The sequence below is a fragment of the Equus asinus genome, chromosome 8 (assembly GCF_041296235.1).
Source record: "Equus asinus isolate D_3611 breed Donkey chromosome 8, EquAss-T2T_v2, whole genome shotgun sequence".
Lineage (NCBI taxonomy): Eukaryota > Metazoa > Chordata > Mammalia > Perissodactyla > Equidae > Equus > Equus asinus.
The window spans coordinates 63,676,393-63,694,685 of NC_091797.1; the positions used below are offsets into that span (position 1 = coordinate 63,676,393).

The 18,293-nt window shown below is 42.6% G+C and overlaps 1 protein-coding gene and 1 long non-coding RNA gene across 4 annotated transcripts in view; one reads left to right on the forward strand and one right to left on the reverse strand.

Annotated features, from left to right (window-relative positions):
• Positions 1 to 3,059, reverse strand: part of LOC123287029 (uncharacterized) — a 19,667-nt gene extending 16,608 nt beyond the window's left edge. For both annotated transcript variants that reach the window (XR_011505237.1, XR_011505238.1), the window contains exons 1-2: positions 2,921 to 3,059; positions 2,597 to 2,761 (exon numbers count right to left, since the gene is read on the reverse strand). This is a non-coding gene — a long non-coding RNA (uncharacterized lncRNA). The remainder of the gene's footprint in view (positions 1 to 2,596; positions 2,762 to 2,920) is intronic.
• RPP40 (ribonuclease P/MRP subunit p40) lies at positions 3,009 to 13,237 on the forward strand. Of its 2 annotated transcripts, XM_044773314.2 has the most exons (9): positions 3,009 to 3,404; positions 4,977 to 5,121; positions 5,624 to 5,689; positions 6,369 to 6,437; positions 7,076 to 7,171; positions 8,132 to 8,257; positions 11,440 to 11,638; positions 11,758 to 11,892; positions 13,015 to 13,237. In XM_044773314.2, exons 1-9 carry the CDS (start codon positions 3,009 to 3,011, stop codon positions 13,211 to 13,213), a joined length of 1,431 nt encoding a protein of 476 aa, XP_044629249.2. In that variant the 3' UTR covers positions 13,214 to 13,237. The 2 variants fall into 2 exon arrangements, with proteins under 2 accessions (XP_044629249.2, XP_014715673.3); XM_014860187.3 differs by lacking the exon at positions 5,624 to 5,689.
• The last annotated feature ends 5,056 nt before the right edge of the window (positions 13,238 to 18,293 follow it).

Here is an 18,293-nt window from a genome sequence, read left to right on the forward strand (position 1 = left end):
TGAGCATCTTTAAAATTCTGTTTGTTATTGCTAATTTTACTGCATTGTAGCCCCAAAACGTCATGTGTAAAATTTTTGTCCTTTTAGATACTAAGCATATTTTTGTTTTAAGAATACAATCAAAGGTATTTTTATTTCTTTGCAAGTCTCTTGGCTTGTTTTTTCAAAAAGTTCATTATTCTTTTGGATATATATACACGTCAGTTATATTTTGTTTCCTGGGCTTTTTTTTAGTCATTTCTGACCCTTCATTCTCTCATAGACTCTTCTTTCCATGCCCTATGATCTAGAGTCTAAGATCTCATATCTGTTTGTCAGTTAAGATGGCTTTCAGCCTGAGAAACCAGAGAATCTGACACACAATAGTCTAAACAAGCAAGGGTAGGTGAGGCTGCAGAGGGAGGCAGGGGCCAGTTTATCTGAGGTTTTATTCTACAACAATGAGAAGCAGTGGCAGGGTTTCAATGGGGGAGGGGTGGCATATATCATGTTTTTCAAGAGATGACTGCAGATGCTGAGTGGAGAACGGACTGCAGGAGGGCAAGAGGGCCAGCAGGGAGACAGTCACCAGGCTCTGTTTGGCAGTAAACCAGTAAGAGAGGAAGGTAGCCGAAATGACTGTAGAAATAGAGACAACGAGAAGGAGCTACAGCCAGGATGCAGGTTACAGGCAGAGCCAACAAGCCACAGTCCTGCTGTGAGATGGCAAGTGGAGTGAGAAGGGAGGAGGAGCCAAGCCTGACTCCTGGGCGCTCTCCCCGGGGAAGAGGAGCCAGTCCTGGGGGTGACCAGCAGGTAGACGGTATTGAGAGCTGGGAGACTGTGGGATCACCCTCAGAAGAGAGGGCACACAGGAAGGAGAAGAGGCTGAGGATTACCAGAGATCTGGAGGAGGAGGAGCAGGAGGTGGAAGGGAGAGAGAGGTGGGAGGGAATCCAGGAGAGGGCCTTAAGTCCAGAGGAAAGCGTTTCAAGAAGGAATGTTTAAAAATGTACCTGGGAATTTGCTCTGATCAGGTATGGTAAGACACGCAGACAGGGAAATGACTGTCATGAAGGGAGAAGTTTTTACTCAGGGTTCCCCAGAATCAGGAGGCAGGGCGGGCAGGCAGAGGCACTTGGGGAAGCACCTGAGTGGTCAGGAGGCAGAGGGAGTGCAGGAAAGCATCAGCCAGAGCCTTTGTTGTGGGAAGAAACGGGAGGCGCAGGAAAACAGACTAAGCAGCCTTAGGATTGGCTAGTTTGAACAATTTCAGTGGGCTCTGGAGTGGAGGGACTGTCCCCAGCTGTCTGGTACCTGGCCCTGGGGTGCTTAGGGTGGAGAATGTTAGCCTGGAGTGTAACAGCCCACAGAAGAGGTGTGGTGGGGTGTGGGCTCTGGATGGGGGAGTCTGCAAATGAAAGGTACGCTGACAGCACTAGCTGTTTGCTATCTCCAGGAATTAGCTAACTCTCCAAGGGGTAGTCAGCAAGGCTGGCCAGCAAGGCCCCAGATGCCAGAGCATCAGAAAATAAGAACAGAGAAAATAAGGAAATATAGTTAATGCAAGGAAGAAGTGCTCAATTGTATCATCTTGTCAAATACTGCTAAAAGTTTGAGTGAGATAAGAACAAAAATTTGGCCTTGAATTTGGCAAAATGGAACTCATTGGTGACCTTGCAAAAAGCCATTTCAGTGAAGTAGTGCGAGGGAAAGTTGGAATGGAATGGGCTCAGGAGAGAACGTGAGGAGAGCTCTAAAAGCAGAGAAACAGAATGAGAATGCAGAGGAACCTGGGGTCCAAGGAGGTCTGTGTGTTTAATGCACAACATTAGGGCACATTTGTTTGCTGACGGCAATGACCCAGCAGGGAGGGGGAAATGAATGTGCTGGCAAGGGATCATTATAGACAGAACTCCAGAACCCTGAAGAGGCAGGCTGAGAGGACTCCTCAGCCCCAAATTGACCTGAATTACAGCTTTAGTCTTCAAAACACATGAGATTTTTGCCTTCTATTTCATACACAGGCACACCCCACAGAACATATCCTCAAGTAATGTTTCCCCGGAAGAACCCTTCTGAGTTTGGGATATCCAAACTGCACACAGCTATTTCTCTCTCAATGCATTTTTCAGCTGATGTTTATACAAATAAAATTTTATCGAATCTTCAAAACTTAATGAAATGTAAACAAAATGACTTGCTAGAAAAGCTTCATGTGGCTTCTAAATACAATTAGTAGACCATCAGAGTCACCCTAGTCACTCTGCAAAGCTTTGGAGTATCAACAAAGAAGACGTACACATCTCATGGTGCTAGTCTAAGAGATGCCACTGCTACTTAATTGTGAGATGCCCAAGAAGCAGGGTTTTAAAAAGCATTTTACATCCTAAGATGATATTTCTAACATATCTAGGTACCATACTGTGATTTAGGAAATTGGTATCGTTTTTCAATTGACTTCCTATTCCCTGTAATTTTCCCTACTTACAATAATAGGAAATAGGTTTTCCTTAGAGCAACCTCGGAGACAGTCTGACATTTCAGGCATAGGTTACTGACATTAACGGCAGATTACTTTCTAGCCTGTCTTAGTTTTAAATTTTTAAATACTTACCATGTAAATTACTTAAGTTCTGTTCTTCAAAATCTGAGAGTAAAATTGATGCTCTAGAAGGTTGTACCACAAATATTCTGCTGTTTTGCATCCCTTCTGTACAGAACTGGGGCTGTGCATACTTCAGTTTGAGAAGCTAGTAATAATGTGGTACTTGGAGTTGATCTGAAAAATTAAATGGAAAAATGAATTATCACTGTAATCCCCAGAAGCAACAAATTCTTAAAAGCAGTTCCAAGGATATTTAAAAGGGGATCTTAAAAGTGATTTCAAAGAAGTCTGAAGGAGTCCTAACGCAGAGCAGAAAGCAGAAATTTTTATTACCGTCCTACACAAACTTCCTTTACACTTTGGGAAGGACCAAAGTGGGCCCAGAGGCAGGATTCATGGCAAGAGACAGCAGCTGGGAGGGATGGAGGGTATGGCGAGAAAGGTGGCTTTGAAAACGCAAGATCCACAGGTACCGATTATTCTCATCTTAAGAAGTGAGCTTAGCGTTTCAAGTACCCGTCAGAGAGCTCCTGAACAGGCTCCTAAGAAACCTAGCCACACCCCGAAGAAGGGCGCCGGGGCCTCAAAAATGCGAAGCCCGCCCGCAACGCGCATGCCCGCAGGGCAGGGACCTGGGGCAAGGCGAGAGGGGGCGGGGCGCCCGAGCTGGGGGAGGGCCTGCGTGGGGGAGAGCATGGCCACGTTGCGCAGGCTGCGAGAGGTGCCTCGGCACTTGCTGGTCTGCGAGAAATCCAACTTCGGCCACGACAAGTCGCGCCACCGGCATCTTGTGGAGACGCACTATCACAATTACAGGGTGAGTACCACCCCCTGCGCCAGCCGGACCGCGCTCCATCCCCGCTGGCGGGAGAGGCTGGGGGAGAGCCGCGCTCTGCCCGGCGTGGTCGGCCAGCCCGCGACGCGCGAGGGGGCGGGGCTTCTCGCCGGCATGCTGGGAGCTGTAGTCTCTTAACCGTTCCAGAGCGGTGGATGGCAGAGCTGCAGGACTACAACTCCCAGGATGCGCCGGGCTCAGGGCGGTGTCCAATCGTCGGAGGGAGGGGCAGGGCGATGTGCCCCTCGCCGTGTCCAAGGCGCTGGCGTCTGCTTCCTCTGGTCCCTAGCCCGCCCCCGCCCCAGTTGGTGGCCTCCCCGGGAGGGACGGGAGGGCAGGGTCGGGGCTAGGGAGTTAGGAGAGTGCGCGGGCCGGCCGCAAATCGAGGCCACATCGCGCCCTTCCCCACCACTGGATTCCTTCTCCCACCCGCTTGCCTTTAGATCTTTCCAGAGCATCGTCCCGAGTTCCGGCCCAGGGAGCTCCTGGCTTTTCTAAAGTGCTTTTGGGAACGGGTCTGATACCTGAGAAACTTTCTGCTTTGCCTGCCGCCCTCCGCGTTCTCCCGCGAGGCACACCGTTTCGGCAGCCTTTAGCGGAAATTCGCCCTGCTGACCCTACTCGCAAGCACAGCTTCAGAGCAACTCTGGCTGTTGCTTCATGAAAATGTCACCCTCGCGGGGCGCCTTTTTCACGGATGTGGAAGTTGAGGCATCAGTGAGGTTAATTATGGGTTTATCCGGCATCTGCTGAGAGTTGAGAACAGCTAACACTCCCAGTCCGCTGTTTAGTGAGCTGTTTTCACCAACCCATGTAAGTGGCGAGGCCCCCAAAAAATCAGCCTTAGGATGATAATGGTTTAAGCCTTTTACACTTTCCATTCATGAGCCTAATCTCAACTCAGGCCTGACTGGCCGGTTTCTCAGACGCGGTGGTGACCCTGATCCTCCGGATCCACCGGAGCAGGCAGGTGTTCAAGGTGTGGAGCACTTGGGCAGCGTTTGAAGCCTGTCAGCTCTAACGTCCCTGCTTTGGATGGAAAGCTCGTCACAGACAGCAGTCAGGGATGCGCACCTCATCTCCCGTCTGGAAAATAGAAACGTCCAGCAGCACTTCCGCTTCCCTGTAACCTCTTGCTAATTGATGTCCCTAAATTCCTTATGGCCTAAGGGGCAGTTTCTTTGATTCTAGCCTGGCACCAGGATAAACAGATCTAGGGGCATTCGACTGTACTATATTTCCCTATAAATTGATTGGAGTAGTGACAGGAGCTGGACATGAAATACACTGCTCAGTTGAGAAGGAGAAAACGCAAACAAGACCTTTCCATTTAAATTGCTTTGCTCATTCAACTCTGCTGTACTCTGCATTTGAATATACAAATGAAAAACTTGAATTGTCACATTTGTCTTTTCCTGAGATTTGGTAAGTTGAGAGTTTTGTTGAAACCTGTGGAGGAGTCGTTAGCAGCCTTCATGATGTTCTCTCATCCCTAAAAACCTGGGTGTCGATCCACATGAAAATAAGATTTGTTTATATTACACATTCCATTAGGTTTCATTTCTGATTCCTGAATGTGGGATACTATCAAAAGAACTGAAAAACCTGGTCATGGAAACTGGACCCTATTACTTTGTGAAGAATTTACCTCTCCATGAGTTAATTACTCATGAGTTCATCAATACTTTTGTAAAGAAAGGTAAGAAAAACCGTGTAGTCTGTGGGAGTGGCAAGATGAGGAAGCGTGGGTGGGTCACATCCGCAGTGCTAGGGTTCTGCTGTTTTAAATGGGGCCTGTGGTCAGGTGCATGCATCACTGCCCCATCCCTCAGTATTCTCATCCCACTCTTGCATGTGCCCTCACTGTGTGGTGGCTTCTGGTTACCCTTGTCCACAAGTGTTGCGTGGGGATGCTGTAACATGGGAGGATCCCTCCTGTGAAAACGAGGATTCGTGGAGAGGAGAGTCTTTCCCTCTGTGTTCACACGCACTGCTGCTGAGTGCGTGGCTGCAGGGCCCACTGTGCTCCCAGCTGCCCAAGCGTCTGTCTCAGAAGCTTGCCCTCTCGGCGCGACCACAGCAGGACTGCACGGAGCCGGGTGCTCATTGGGGTTTGGTGTTGTCTTAGATTTTGTGACTCTCACCCTCCTCTGCTTACCCCATTCCCACTCATGTCTGCTGGGTTGATTGATTTGTTCCAGTTTTTTCCTCGGAGCCGTTTGTTTGTCACTGTGTTTCAGCGTCTTTACGGATTCCACCCTCACTATGTAAGTCACTGTGCAGGAGCCACTTACCTCATAGGAGGCCCCATGTCTGTCCTCTTCGGTGGGGCTGTGAAGAGTCCTCGTTAGTTGTAGCTTCTCTCATTCTGGGGTGGCGGGGGCTGCTTGCGAAGCTGACATCGGTCGGGTGTTGTCGACATTATTCCTTCCGTCTGTTTTGAAGTTCGGGCCTCCTGTGTTAATAGTGTGGATGCTGGCTGCAGCAGGCACTTTTACATGTCTTACCCACTTGAACCCTTGCGACAGCTCCATGAAGTCGGCCTGGGATCCCCACCTTACAGGGGAGGAAATTGAGGCTGGGAGAGATTGAGTAGCTCTCTTAACTTCACACAAGTTCCTGGCACATTTTCAGTCTTAACCTGGAACGGTGCGTCTCAGGTGTGTACACTTGTGCTTTGTGCCTCTCTGCCAGCATCCCCAAAGGCCCCTGCTCCATCCCGAGTCCATCTGCTTGATAGGAGGCCGTGTGCACATCAGGCCCTGGGTGGGCTTGCGCTAGCTGCGCCAGGCTGTCCCTGTCCTCCGGCTTAGCCTTGGCGGGCTTTAGTTTATCGAGCGAGCCGGAGCAGTGACCTGCAGATTTGTTAGCATGTGGAAATAATCCACTAGCTTTTGGCAGGTGTGGTTTTCTGTCCTAATTTCCCCTCTGGGCTTTCTCTTACAGGCTCATGCTGTGCGCTGACATACAATACAAATATTGATGAAGACAACACTGCTGCCCTGCTGCCCAACGGTAACCACGTGCATTTTTCTTCTTTTATTATAAAAGAAATACATACTGTAAGGGGAAAAAAGTCAGACTGTACAGCTGTGTGTAAAGTAAAAATCCCCCTTTCATCCCCATGCCTCCCAGCCCACTCCCCTTCTTAGGAGGAGCGTTGTTAAATGGTTGGTGTTTATTCTTCTAGACATTTTCTATGAGTTTATAAACACGTGTAAAGGTTGTTCTTTTTTTAAAAAATATAAATTAAATCATACTACATTGTTGCTCAGTTTGCTTTTTTCCCAAGCTGTAAGGGGATATCTTTCCATCTCACTGCATATAGTTCTGACTTAGTACTTTTAAAGTTTGGAAGGTGTTCCAAAGGAGAGGTGTATCATGATTTAACTATTCCTTCTTTAATAGGAATTTAGATAATTTCTAGTTTGACTGTTAGAAATAATATCCTTGTCTGTATAATGTATAAGTAATACCCTTGTATTATAAATAAGGTATAAGTATGTATAAATAATATCCTTGTATTATAAATAACTTTGTATGCAGTTTATTACACTGATATCTAGCTGCTCAATTTGCTGTGCTTTCTTTTAGTCAGAGAACATGTGTCATATTTTTAACATCTCTTATGGGAATGATTATTTGATTTATAGGGAAATTAATTTTATCACTGGATAAAGACACTTATGAAGAAACTGGACTTCAGGGTCACCCATCTCGGTATTCTGGCAGAAAAATCATGAAATTTAGTAGGTATTATGCTCACTCCATTAGTTTCTAACAAGTCAATGATCTTCCATAGCAATTTAAATTTAAATGATTGAATTGCTTGTACTCTCTTTGGCTGGAAAAAGTATGGCTTTTTCATACTTTGAAAACTTCTGACTCGAGGGGCTTGGGCTTTGGAGAGGATAAGATAGTGCTGTTACGTGTATTTCTCTTCAGCTGTGGGCTACGTCTTATAAAGATCATAGAATTGGAATGATCTGTTTGATATATATGTTTTGGGTGAAAAATTCAAACTAGTGAACCCAAGATAAGAGTCTGCAACTTGGGCTGGCCCAGTGTTTGCATGTTGCACTTCAGCAGCCCAGGTTCACCGGTTCAGATCCCGGGTGTGGACCTATGCACCGCTTGTCAAGCCACGCTGAGGCAGGCGTCCCACATATAAAGTAGAGGAAGATGGGCATGGATGTAAGCTCAGGGCCAATCTTTCTCAGCAAAAAGAGGAGGATTGGCAGCAGATGTTAGCTCAGGGCTAATCTTCCTCAAAAAAAAAATTAAAAACATCTATAACTTTTTCTTAATAAAGAGTTTCCTTTTATTTATCCAAGTCTTTATGATTCCTAGTAGAAATTCACCCCTGAGTGAAGAGATGTGGTTCTGCTGACAGTGTCTGGCTTGAACATCAGTGTTAAGGCTGCCACATCCATAGGTAGATTAGAGTTGACCTCCCAAGGACCTCTGCCCTTGGTCTTTGACCTAGGACAAGTATGAATTTAAAACTTCTGTTGGTATTAGCTGTCAGTGCTAGGCCCATTAAAAGCAGAGTTTTGATTTGGTAAACCAAAGGGAGTGCAAGAAGAACAAAATAATTTTTACTAACCATAAAATTTCCAAAAAGTCTGATGTTTTTAATACAGTACTTTTTCTACAGTGCAAATTGTGTATATTTGAATGAACTATTTATTCCTCTTCCATTTTTTAAGTTGTTTCCATTGATTTGATGGATTTATCCTGTAACCTGGATTCTAAGAAGTATAAACGAATATCTTGGTCCTTCAAAGAAAAGAAGCCTTTGAAATTTGATTTTCTTTTGGCTTGGCATCATACAGGTAATGGAGAATGTTATATAATGATACAATGATTTTGAAATGTACGTGTTAATTAAAGGAGAGTAATGGAGGATTGAATGGTGGTTAATCCCTGTGGTCAGAGAAGTTGTGTACATACACATGTAAACATTATTAAGGAAGCTGCCTTGGCCCCTCAGACATCCCCGACAGCCGTGGTTCAGGATAATCTAGGTCTGCAGCCATCTGCCTCCATCTTCTTGGGTTGTATGTAGATCCAGAGATCTTGAGAGTGGCTTCAGAGCAGCTACCCCTTATCTGTTTCTCCCCTTCCTTCCTACTGCTTACCTCAAACAACCTTGGCTGTAATATTTTAAAATAACAGCAATTTTAGTTACATACACAAACTGCTTATTCATTATTACAGGGTAGTAATCAGGCATACTGTTAAAAGTCAGATTAAATTTGTTGTAACTCTTAATTGATTAGAACACTAAATTTAATTAAAAGTCTGATGGTCACCAAACGCGTTAATCTACTCACAACTGCCATGTGCCTCACTCTTTTTAGATGTGTATCTTTGGCCCATCCCAAGATGATAATGCATCAAATCATCACAATATGATGGTGTACTACTCTCTTTTGGAGCATAGGGAAGCACATAGGTCCATTTTGGAAATATGCCCATCTGTCTGCTCCTCATGGGAAGTTTCTGGTCATTGAATGCTCCAAGTTGCTTGCATGAGGCCTAGGTCTGTAATACTTTGGTGCTTCTCCTTCTGCTTATGGTAGAGATACAAAAGGGCAGAGAGACTAGCATTTCAATTGCGTGAAGTCTTTATTGAGGACCATCTGTGCATTGGGTTCTGAAGAGCTCTGGGTTCCTAAGACTCCTAATTATTTTAAGGGCTTGTCAGGAACTTTGAAAGGTCTGAGATTTTATCCTACTTGCAAGCTAAGAAGTTAGCCTGCAGTTTCAAGGATGCTGGTAGAAGACACGAGACACCTGGGTCAGAGACAAAGGACTTAATTACTCACAGCAATAGCAGTAGCCAGAGTGTCGGCATTTGCATCAGTTCACCAAGTCTGCGTTCCTGCAGATGATACAGAGTAGGTCAGATGATGCCAGCACAGTGAGCTCTGTTACAGGAGAGGAACCCGGAGCTTAAGGAACGCAATCTTTTTTTACGAATGTGAAAATCCACTAATTGAACCATGGTATAATGAAGCCTCAACCTTTATGCATATGAAAACCCATATATCCAAACCAGTGATTTGAATATACAAAATATTTCAATGAAAATTTCATTGCTTCTTTTTAAAGAAGATGGAACTTTTACATTAACTTTCTTTTATTTTTTAAAGATTGGCACCTGGACTAGCATCGGTTGCCAATGCTTTTCTTTTTCCTTCTTTTCCCCAAAGACCCCCAGTACATAGTTGTATATTGTAGTTGTGGATCCTTCTGGTTGTGCCGTGTGGGATGCTGCCTCAGCGTGGCCTGATGAGCAGTGCCCTGTCCATGCCCAGGATCCAGACCCGTGAAACCGTGGGCCACCAAAGCAGAGCACATGAACCTAACCACTGGGCCATGGGGTGGCCCCTCCATTGTTTTAAAGAAAAACTTGTTTCCTATCTGAACAGGCATTTTGTTATTTACTAATGGTTTTAACAACTGTCAGGTGGCCACAGGCTAGTTTTACAAACTTCACACATACACATACGTGTACTTATTTCACTTACTCTGATAACTTCCTTAAAAGAAATTGCCCCAAATTGGTCCTTCTTTCATCCTGTGCTTTTAGTGCTAGAAAGAACCTTCAACATCATCTAATTTAACTCTTTCTATAATCGATAAAATTGAAGACAGAGAAAATTACATAACTTGTCCACCCTAGAAGACAGGATTCCCAAATGTCAGTTCCATTTTCCACATCTGCAATTTAGACTAATATGTCTTTTTTTTTTTTTTTTTAATCTCTTACTATCCATTATTGGACTTAAGTTGTTAGAGAAAGAGAAATCCTGGCTGGTTGCTCAAACTTTGTAAGTTTGCAATTTATACCTCACTATAAGCTCAGGGTCCGGTCCTGAGTTTTCAGATATAAATAGTCAAGGTTTTTAGACCACCCAGGGGTCACCTCTTGAGAGGGAGCTTCCTTCTCTCCTAATAGAAAGCAGCCGTCCCAAAAACAGCAGTACCCCCTAAGTCACTCTGTCCTTTTGCCTCTACTTGTTTTTTTTCGGAGCCTTATCAGTATGTAAATTTTATTTTTCAAAAGACTATTCGAGCATTTTTATAAATGTCTCTTGGTGCATGTTCACGAGTTTCTCTAGTTAAAAATTCCTAATATAAAGTATAATTATTGTTTTGTACAATGTTTGTTTAGATTTTCTCACAGGCTTTATCATTTTCTTTGCTCACCGTTTCATTGTTGTTGTTATTTAGGTTTTTTAATTGAGGAACATTGGTTTATAACACGATAGAAATTTCAAGTGTACATCATTATATTTCAGTTTCCTTTTTTTTCTTCTTCTCCCCGAATCCCCCCGGTACATAGTTGTATATTCCAGTCGTAGGTCGTTCTAGTTGTGCTATGTTTCAGTTTCTGTATATCGGATGTTTTATACCAGTCAGTAAGCCTGCTGGTGACCTTTGCCTTGGAGAGAAGGTGGGAGGGAGACATTATTTCTGTTACACCGGACAGTAAGCAAGCCTGCCCTGTGATCCAGAAGGGGCCACTACTTCTGTCTTCCAGGGTTTTTGAAAAATCCTTGAAAAAACACTGGATTTTACTGGGTTTTCAAAGACAAGCCTTAAGGAGGTTCTGTCTTCTTCTCTTTCCTTTATAGAGATTGTGCATATATGCTCCTTTTCCTGTAGAGCTCACTAATTTCATTTATACGTAAATAATACTTTTGGTGTCATTTATTAAGTCAAAATTTTCTTATTAGAGCAAATGATGAAACTAGTATGGGTTGAATCTGAAAGTATTATGCTTTTCCAGGAAAGTGTGAAAGAAGATGAATGTTTGCAGAACTTTTGTCAGAAGGAGCTGAAAGCAACTTAAGTGATTTTAATTTGAATGCAGCTTTGCACAATTTCCTTCTGTTTTCCTTAATCTTACCTGCTTCCTGTAACTCTCACTTGGGAATGGGGTAGTTTCAGGGATTCAGAGGACTTGTTTACAATATTCAAAAGGACTTATATGGTTTGTTTTAAGGTGCAGAAGAATCAACGATGATGTCATACTTTTCCAGTTACCGAATTCAAGAGCATCAGCCAAAAATAGCCGTGAGCACGATGACAGATCTGCAGTGCCCAGTGCTGCAGAGCAGTGAGCTTGGGGGCAAGCCCGAGGTGGCCTGCGGGGCTCGGGAGCTCCTCGATTGGCTGGGCGCCGTCTTCAGTGACGTCGAGCTGTGCGTAGGAGAGCTCCTGGGGCTTGGACGGCTCTGGCTTCTGGTTTTTGATAGGGGCTTAATACTTTGAAAGTGATTGTGTGGTAGATATAACTGTGTTTCCTTTTTTTTTGTGACAGAAATAATGAGCCTAATAACTTCATATCAACCTATTGCTGTCCTCAGCCAAGCACAGTGGTGGCAAAAGCCTATTTGTGTACAATCACTGGTTTCATACTTCCGGAGAAGATATGTCTCCTGTTGGAACAGCTGTGGTGAGAACACTTTTTGCCTTTTATGTCTTGCATGTCTGTGCCAACTTGACATTTTAGGGGCAGTTCTGCCGTTCCAGATTGCAGGGTCCTCTCATACACGTTTCCCCTTTTTCCTAGCTTGGGCTCACAGTGTAGTAACATTATCATCTTATCATCTTAAATGACATAATTATCCTTGCTGAGAGGAAAATTCTGCTGCCACGTCCTTGTCCTTATGAAAGGACAGAGAGCAGGGCTTAATCGTGGTTCTTGAAAACAAGCTGCTCATTTTTCTTATTCTGCTCCCCCGGACCATTTTGGTGCAGTTGAAGTTGTAATATCACTTAAGAAAACAGCAATACTCTATAGAACACATTATGATCTATTTTAAATATTGGAGTTCTGCAAGATGTTTCTTTTTGAAATGGGTGGAAAAAAGGAATTGACCATCTCTGAATCCAAATCGTATCTAAGGTCTGTTCCAGCTCTAACACCCTGTGAATCACTGAGCATCAGGAACATGGCGAGGGTTGTAGGAAGTAGTATGGGATTTTTCATTTGGGAGGTATTCTACAAATAAAACGCTACGTTGTAGCGAATGCCAGGAAGCTCAGACCCCATGTTGCAAAGACGATAAAGCGATCATCGAGACTTCTCAGTCTTCACTCTACAGTGTCTAGGATTTAAGTCTCGAGAGTTTTCCTTTTTCAACCCAACATCTTTTTTCACATCTGTTAGTGTTTTTACTACTTTGATTTTCCTCAATAAGAACGTTGAATTTTTAAAAATTGGATGAATTATTCTGCAGTGTTTCAGTTAACAGAGACTCTGAAAACAGCGCTGTTAGAGGAGGGAAGCTGTTCTTACACACTTTGTGGGTTTTTGTTCTTTGAACCTTAGATGACCTTCCACAGCGAGGGCAGGAGCAGCTCAGGTTTGTTTTGCATGTTGTGTATTGGTTAACCTTTATTGAATTCACAGTACTGCATCAGGAATTTAATTTGCGTCTTCTAGTTTTTATAAATAAAAACTAAGGTCTAAGCTTCATTGGAACATCAGAAATACCACTTGTCCTGAATGAGTAAAAGAAATGTGAACATTCCTCACTCTCTCTTTTTGTTAAGAATCATCTTTCTTTTTCAGTCGCTACTTCGATGAGCCAAAGTTAGCTCCTTGGGTTACGTTGTCGGTTCAAGGCTTTGCAGACAGCCCTGTTTCCTGGAGAGAAAAGGAACATGGTTTTCGAAAAGGAGGAGAACATTTATACAACTTTGTGATTTTTAATAATCAGGACTATTGGCTTCAGATGGCTGTGGGGGCAAATGATGACTGTCCACCATAAAAAAATACAGACTTTAAAATCGTGTTTGTGCGTATGCTTGTTCTCAGCTTTCTTAGTGGTCCAAGGGCTGTGTGTTCACTCAGGCTTATGTGATGACGATGTTTCTTAGATCAGCATTTATTAGCATTCTGCTCTGGACTCGGGCCCTTCCTGTGACTGCAGCTGGGCCTGTCATCCAGTGACCAGCTGGTAGCTGATTTCTCCCTGGCAGTGTAAGCACAGGGGTTTGGGGTCACTCTGTGGTAGAGTGGGCCAGTGGTTTTTGGACCATTGGGTAAGGTGTGTGCTGCTACTCAGGCACACGATTACAGCACTTCCACAGAATGATAAAAAAATTCTTATACTTAACAGAGCTAGTCCCTGCCTTCACTGCTGTTCGTATGTTACCTCATTTAATTCTCACGTCAGCCGTATGAGGGAACAGCTGCAGAGTATAAAGAAGCTGCCAGGGTCACACTGCTCGTGGGTCTGACACTTGAGCTCAGGCCAGCCGGTTCCTAAGTATGTTCTCGCTCTCCTGCCTCTGGATCAGGAAGGATATTTGCATACTGTATACTGATAAAGAACAAATTGAAAGAATTTTTTTCCAGCTATATGGCTGATAAGGACCAGCTGAAACAACCAGAACTTCTGGAATACAAATTAAGAACCATTTTTAAAAACAGATCAATGAGCTGCAAGACAATTAAGAATTCTCAAAGGCTAAATAAATAAAAAGTTTTTAATGGAAGTAGAAACCCAAAGAAATAATTAGGGCACTGATGCCACTTTTCACCCTTAGGATATTTGCCAAATGTCAAATTTGAACTTTTTTTTTTTTTTGAGGAAGATTAGCCCTGAGCTAACTGCTGCCAATCCTCCTCTTTTTGCTGAGGAAGACTGGCCCTGAGCTAACATCCATGCCCATCTTCCTCTACTTTATACATGGGACGCCTACCACAGCATGGCTTTTGCCAAGCAGTGCCGTGTCCACACCTGGGATCCAAACCGGCGAACCCCAGGCCGCCGAGAAGCAGAACGTGCGAACTTAACCACTGTGCCACTGGGCCGGCCCCTCAAATTGAACTTTGCTTCTCACAGCCTGGTGTGGGGAACAGGCAGGAGGACAACAGACAAAGCTGAGGGCCTGCTCAAGGTGGGAGGGCTCATAGGAGGCTGGGTAAAGATGAGACCCCAAAGGGGTAGCCATAGAGTCAGAGTGAACTGTGAGCAAACCTGTCTGCCTCCCCCACCCCCCTCCCACTCCCGGGGGCAGCAAGGAAGATTGTCCTGAGAGAAAACATCTTCCCTGAGAGTGTATATGTAACCACAAGCAGCCCTGAAGCTGGTTTGTTCACACAACCTGGGGAGTCTAAAAAAGTCTCAAACTGGAAATTTAAAGTGAGGCCAAGTTTTTAATGCCTTCCAGTGAGTGGCAGAAGCAAAACAGATTATCTTTGGAGGAACTCAGAGATAGTTGCAAGGAATATAAGTTCACAATAAAAAAAATCAACATGTAAAATAGTCAAGAACCAGCAGAAGGAATGGACAGAAGAAGCGGGTCTCCAAAGATTTAAGATATTAGAGTTACCAAACACAATATAGACTAGGTTTTATATTTAAAGAAATAAGGAGGATTAAAGAGCATGAGTGTAAAAATAACCAGGAAGATTGGGAAAAGTTCCAAATGGAAATCTAGGAACAAAAAAATGCTGTAATTGAAAGTTTTGTGGATTGGCTTAACAGTAAACTAGACATCACTGGAAAGAAAATAGTAGATATGAAGAAATAAAGATGTTTTCAGACTTGCAGAAGCTGAAAGACTTTTATCACCAGCAGACCTGTACTTCAAGGAAAGTTAAAGGAGGTTCTTCACGCAGAAGAAAAAGGATACCAGGTGTAAATCTGGATCTACACAAAGGGATGAAGAGCACTGGAAATAGTAACAATATGGGTAAATACCTGATTTATTATTATTCAAACCTCTTTAAAAGATAGTAGTTTAAAGAAAAATAGCATTGTGGACTTTATTATATATGTAAAAGTGAAATGGATGACAATAATAGCTTAAAGACTAGGAGGGGAGAGGTATACCACAAGCATAGCATTGTGGGGGTCTTGTACTATACATGAAATGATGTACTATCATTTGAATTTAGACTGTGATAAGTTAAAGATGTATACTATAAACCTTAAAACAATCACTAAAATAACAAACCCGGAAGTTACAGTTATCTAACAGAAGAGGTACAACGAAATCATAAAGTACTTGATTAATGAAAAAAATGACAGAAAAAAAGTAAAAGAGAATAGAGAACAGATGGGACAAACAGAAAACAGATAGTAAGATGATAGACTCAAAACCAACCATGTCAATAATCACATTAAATATAAATAGCCTTAACACCCCAATTAAAAGGCAGAGATTGTCAGATTGGATTTAAAAAATAAAAAAGACCTGACTCTATTCTCCCTTCGTGAAATGTACTTTAAAGATACAGATAGGTGGAAAGTAAAAAGATGGAAGAAGATATACCATGATAACACTAGTCAAAGGGAAGCCGTAGGGGCTGTATTAATATCAAAATAGACTTCAGAGCAAAGAATATTAACGAATTGAAGAAGGTGGTTTCGTACTGATAATATGGTCAGTTAATGAGTGTCATTAACATAATCCTATTTGTCTTTGCACCTAACAACAAAGCTTCAAAATACGTGAAGCAAGAACTAATAGAACTGCAAGGAGAAATAGACAAATATGCAATTATCAGATTTAAATACCCCTCTCTATGATTGAGAGAACAAGTTGGCAGAAAGTCAGCAAAAATATAGTAGACTTCAACAACAGTATCAACCAATTTGACCTGATTGATATAGAGCATTCTACCCTACCACAGCAGAATACAAATTTTTCTCAAGTGCATATGGAACATTTATGAAGATCACATGGCCCATTTAAAAATCTCAATAAAGTCATCATATAAAGGATGTTCTTTGTCCACAATGAATGAAATTAGAAATCAGTAACTCATCTTTGAAAATCTCCCAATATTTGGAAACTAACTCACAAGGCAACAAATCTAAAGGGAAATCAGAAAGTAATTTGAAATGAATAAAAAACAATTTGTGGGTTGCTGCTAATGCAGTACTTATGGGAAAACTGACAGCATTAAACACCTCTATTAGAAAGGAAGAAAAGTCTCAAATCAGTGACCTTGGTTTCCACTTTAAGAAATAAGAAAAAGAAGAGCAATTAAATCTAAAGGGAGCAGAAGAAAAGAGATCAAAGTGGCAATCGGTGAAATGAAAGATGAAACAATAGAGAAAAATCAGTGAGTTTGAAAGCTTGTTCTTTGGGAAAATCAATCAAATTGATAAATCTCCAGCCAGATTGGTAAGGGAAAAAAGAAGACAAATTACCAATGTAAGGAATGAGAGCAGTAACATCACTAAAGATCCTACAAGTGTTAGAATAGTAAGGGAATATTAAGAACACTTTTGTGCTCATATAGCAACAACATAGGTGAAATTGACAAATGCCTCGAAAGACAGACATTACCAGAGCTCACTCAAGACGAAATAGGTAAAAGCTTCCTCTAATGAAAATCCAGACCCAGGTGGCTTCAGCGGTGAGTTTAGCAAACATTTGAAGAAATAATACCATTTCTCCACAAACTTCCAAAAACTCAAAGAGGAGAGAATACTTTCCAACTTGTTCTGTGAGGGCAACGTCATCCTGGTACCAAAATTACCCTGGTACCCTGGCTGGACAAACATTACAAGAAAAGAAAACTACAAAACAATATTCTCATGAACATAGATGCAAAAATTTTAAGTAAAAGTTTAGTCAATTGAATCCTATGATAGAATGAAAGGCACCATATCGTAGTCCTCGGTTTATTCTGGGAATGCAGGGTTCATTTAACATTCACAGTAATTTCAATCAAGAGAGAAAAAGCATTTGATAAAATCCACCATCTATTTCTGATAAAAACTCAGGCAAACTAGGGATAAAGAGAACTTCCCCAATGTGATAGAAGGCATCTAAAAAAACCCTACGGTGAATATTATACTCAATTGTGAAAGACTGAATACTTTCCCCTTAATGTCAGGAATTGAATACTTTTCCCCCTAACATCACGAACAAATCAGGGATGTCTATTCAACATTGTACTGGAGATTCTAGACCGTGCAGTCGGGCAAGAAACAAAGGACATCCAAATTGGAAAGAAAAAATAAAATTGTCTTTCTTCACAGGGACATGATCATCTATGTAGAGAATGCAATGGAATCTACAAACAAGGTATTAGAATGAATAAAGGTTTATTAATGTTGCAGAATACAAAGCAATGTGCAAAAGTCAGTTGTATTCCTGTATGCTAGCAGTGAACAATTAGAAATTGAAATTAAAAAAATTTACAATAGCAAAATATATAAAGTATTTAGGAATAAATCTGACAAAAAATGTGAAAGTCCTGTATACACTGAAAAACAACATATTGCTATGATAACTTAAAGACCGAAATGAATGGGGGTGTAAGCCTTGTTCATGGGTCGGAAGACTCAGTACAGGCATGCATGCTGTAACGACGTTCTGGTCAGTGACCGTGGTCCCATGACATTAGCCCCATACAGCCTAGTGTGACTGGTCTATACCGTGTAGGTTTGTGTAAGTGTTCTTACACAAAGTGTTCTGGTGTTCGCACAACAAAATCGCCTAAGGACACGTTTCTCAGAACGTAGTCTTCTTGTTAAGCAACAGGGGACTGAATTGTTAAGATGTCGTACTCCTAAAACGCAGGTTCGGTATAGATTCAATACAATCCCAATCAAAACCCCCGCAGGCTGTGCGTGTGTGTGTGTGTGTGTGTGTAAACTGACAAGCTGACTCTAAACTTTTTGTAGGACTACAACGGAGTCAGAGTATCCTCCAGGGCTGCTTTAGGAGTTGATAGTATATTCCCCAAAGCTCCCAGCTGCTCCACTCCTTCCCCACCATCCTGAGCAGGAAGTCAGGAGCGGTTTTATTTCAGCGTGCTCCTCCTGTAATCTGTAAGAGTGCGTGCCAACTGGGAGGAAGCGGGGTAATGAGGAACTCAAT

Bases quoted from the DNA above. Each gene is read 5' to 3' on its own strand.
- RPP40 (XM_044773314.2), top strand. From the start codon at position 3,009: ATGGAGGGTATGGCGAGAAAGGTGGCTTTGAAAACGCAAGATCCACAG. The intron at 6,438-7,075 runs GTAACCACGTGC...TTTGATTTATAG, and splicing joins TGCTGCCCTGCTGCCCAACG to GGAAATTAATTTTATCACTG. The intron at 8,258-11,439 runs GTAATGGAGAAT...GTTTGTTTTAAG, and splicing joins TTTGGCTTGGCATCATACAG to GTGCAGAAGAATCAACGATG.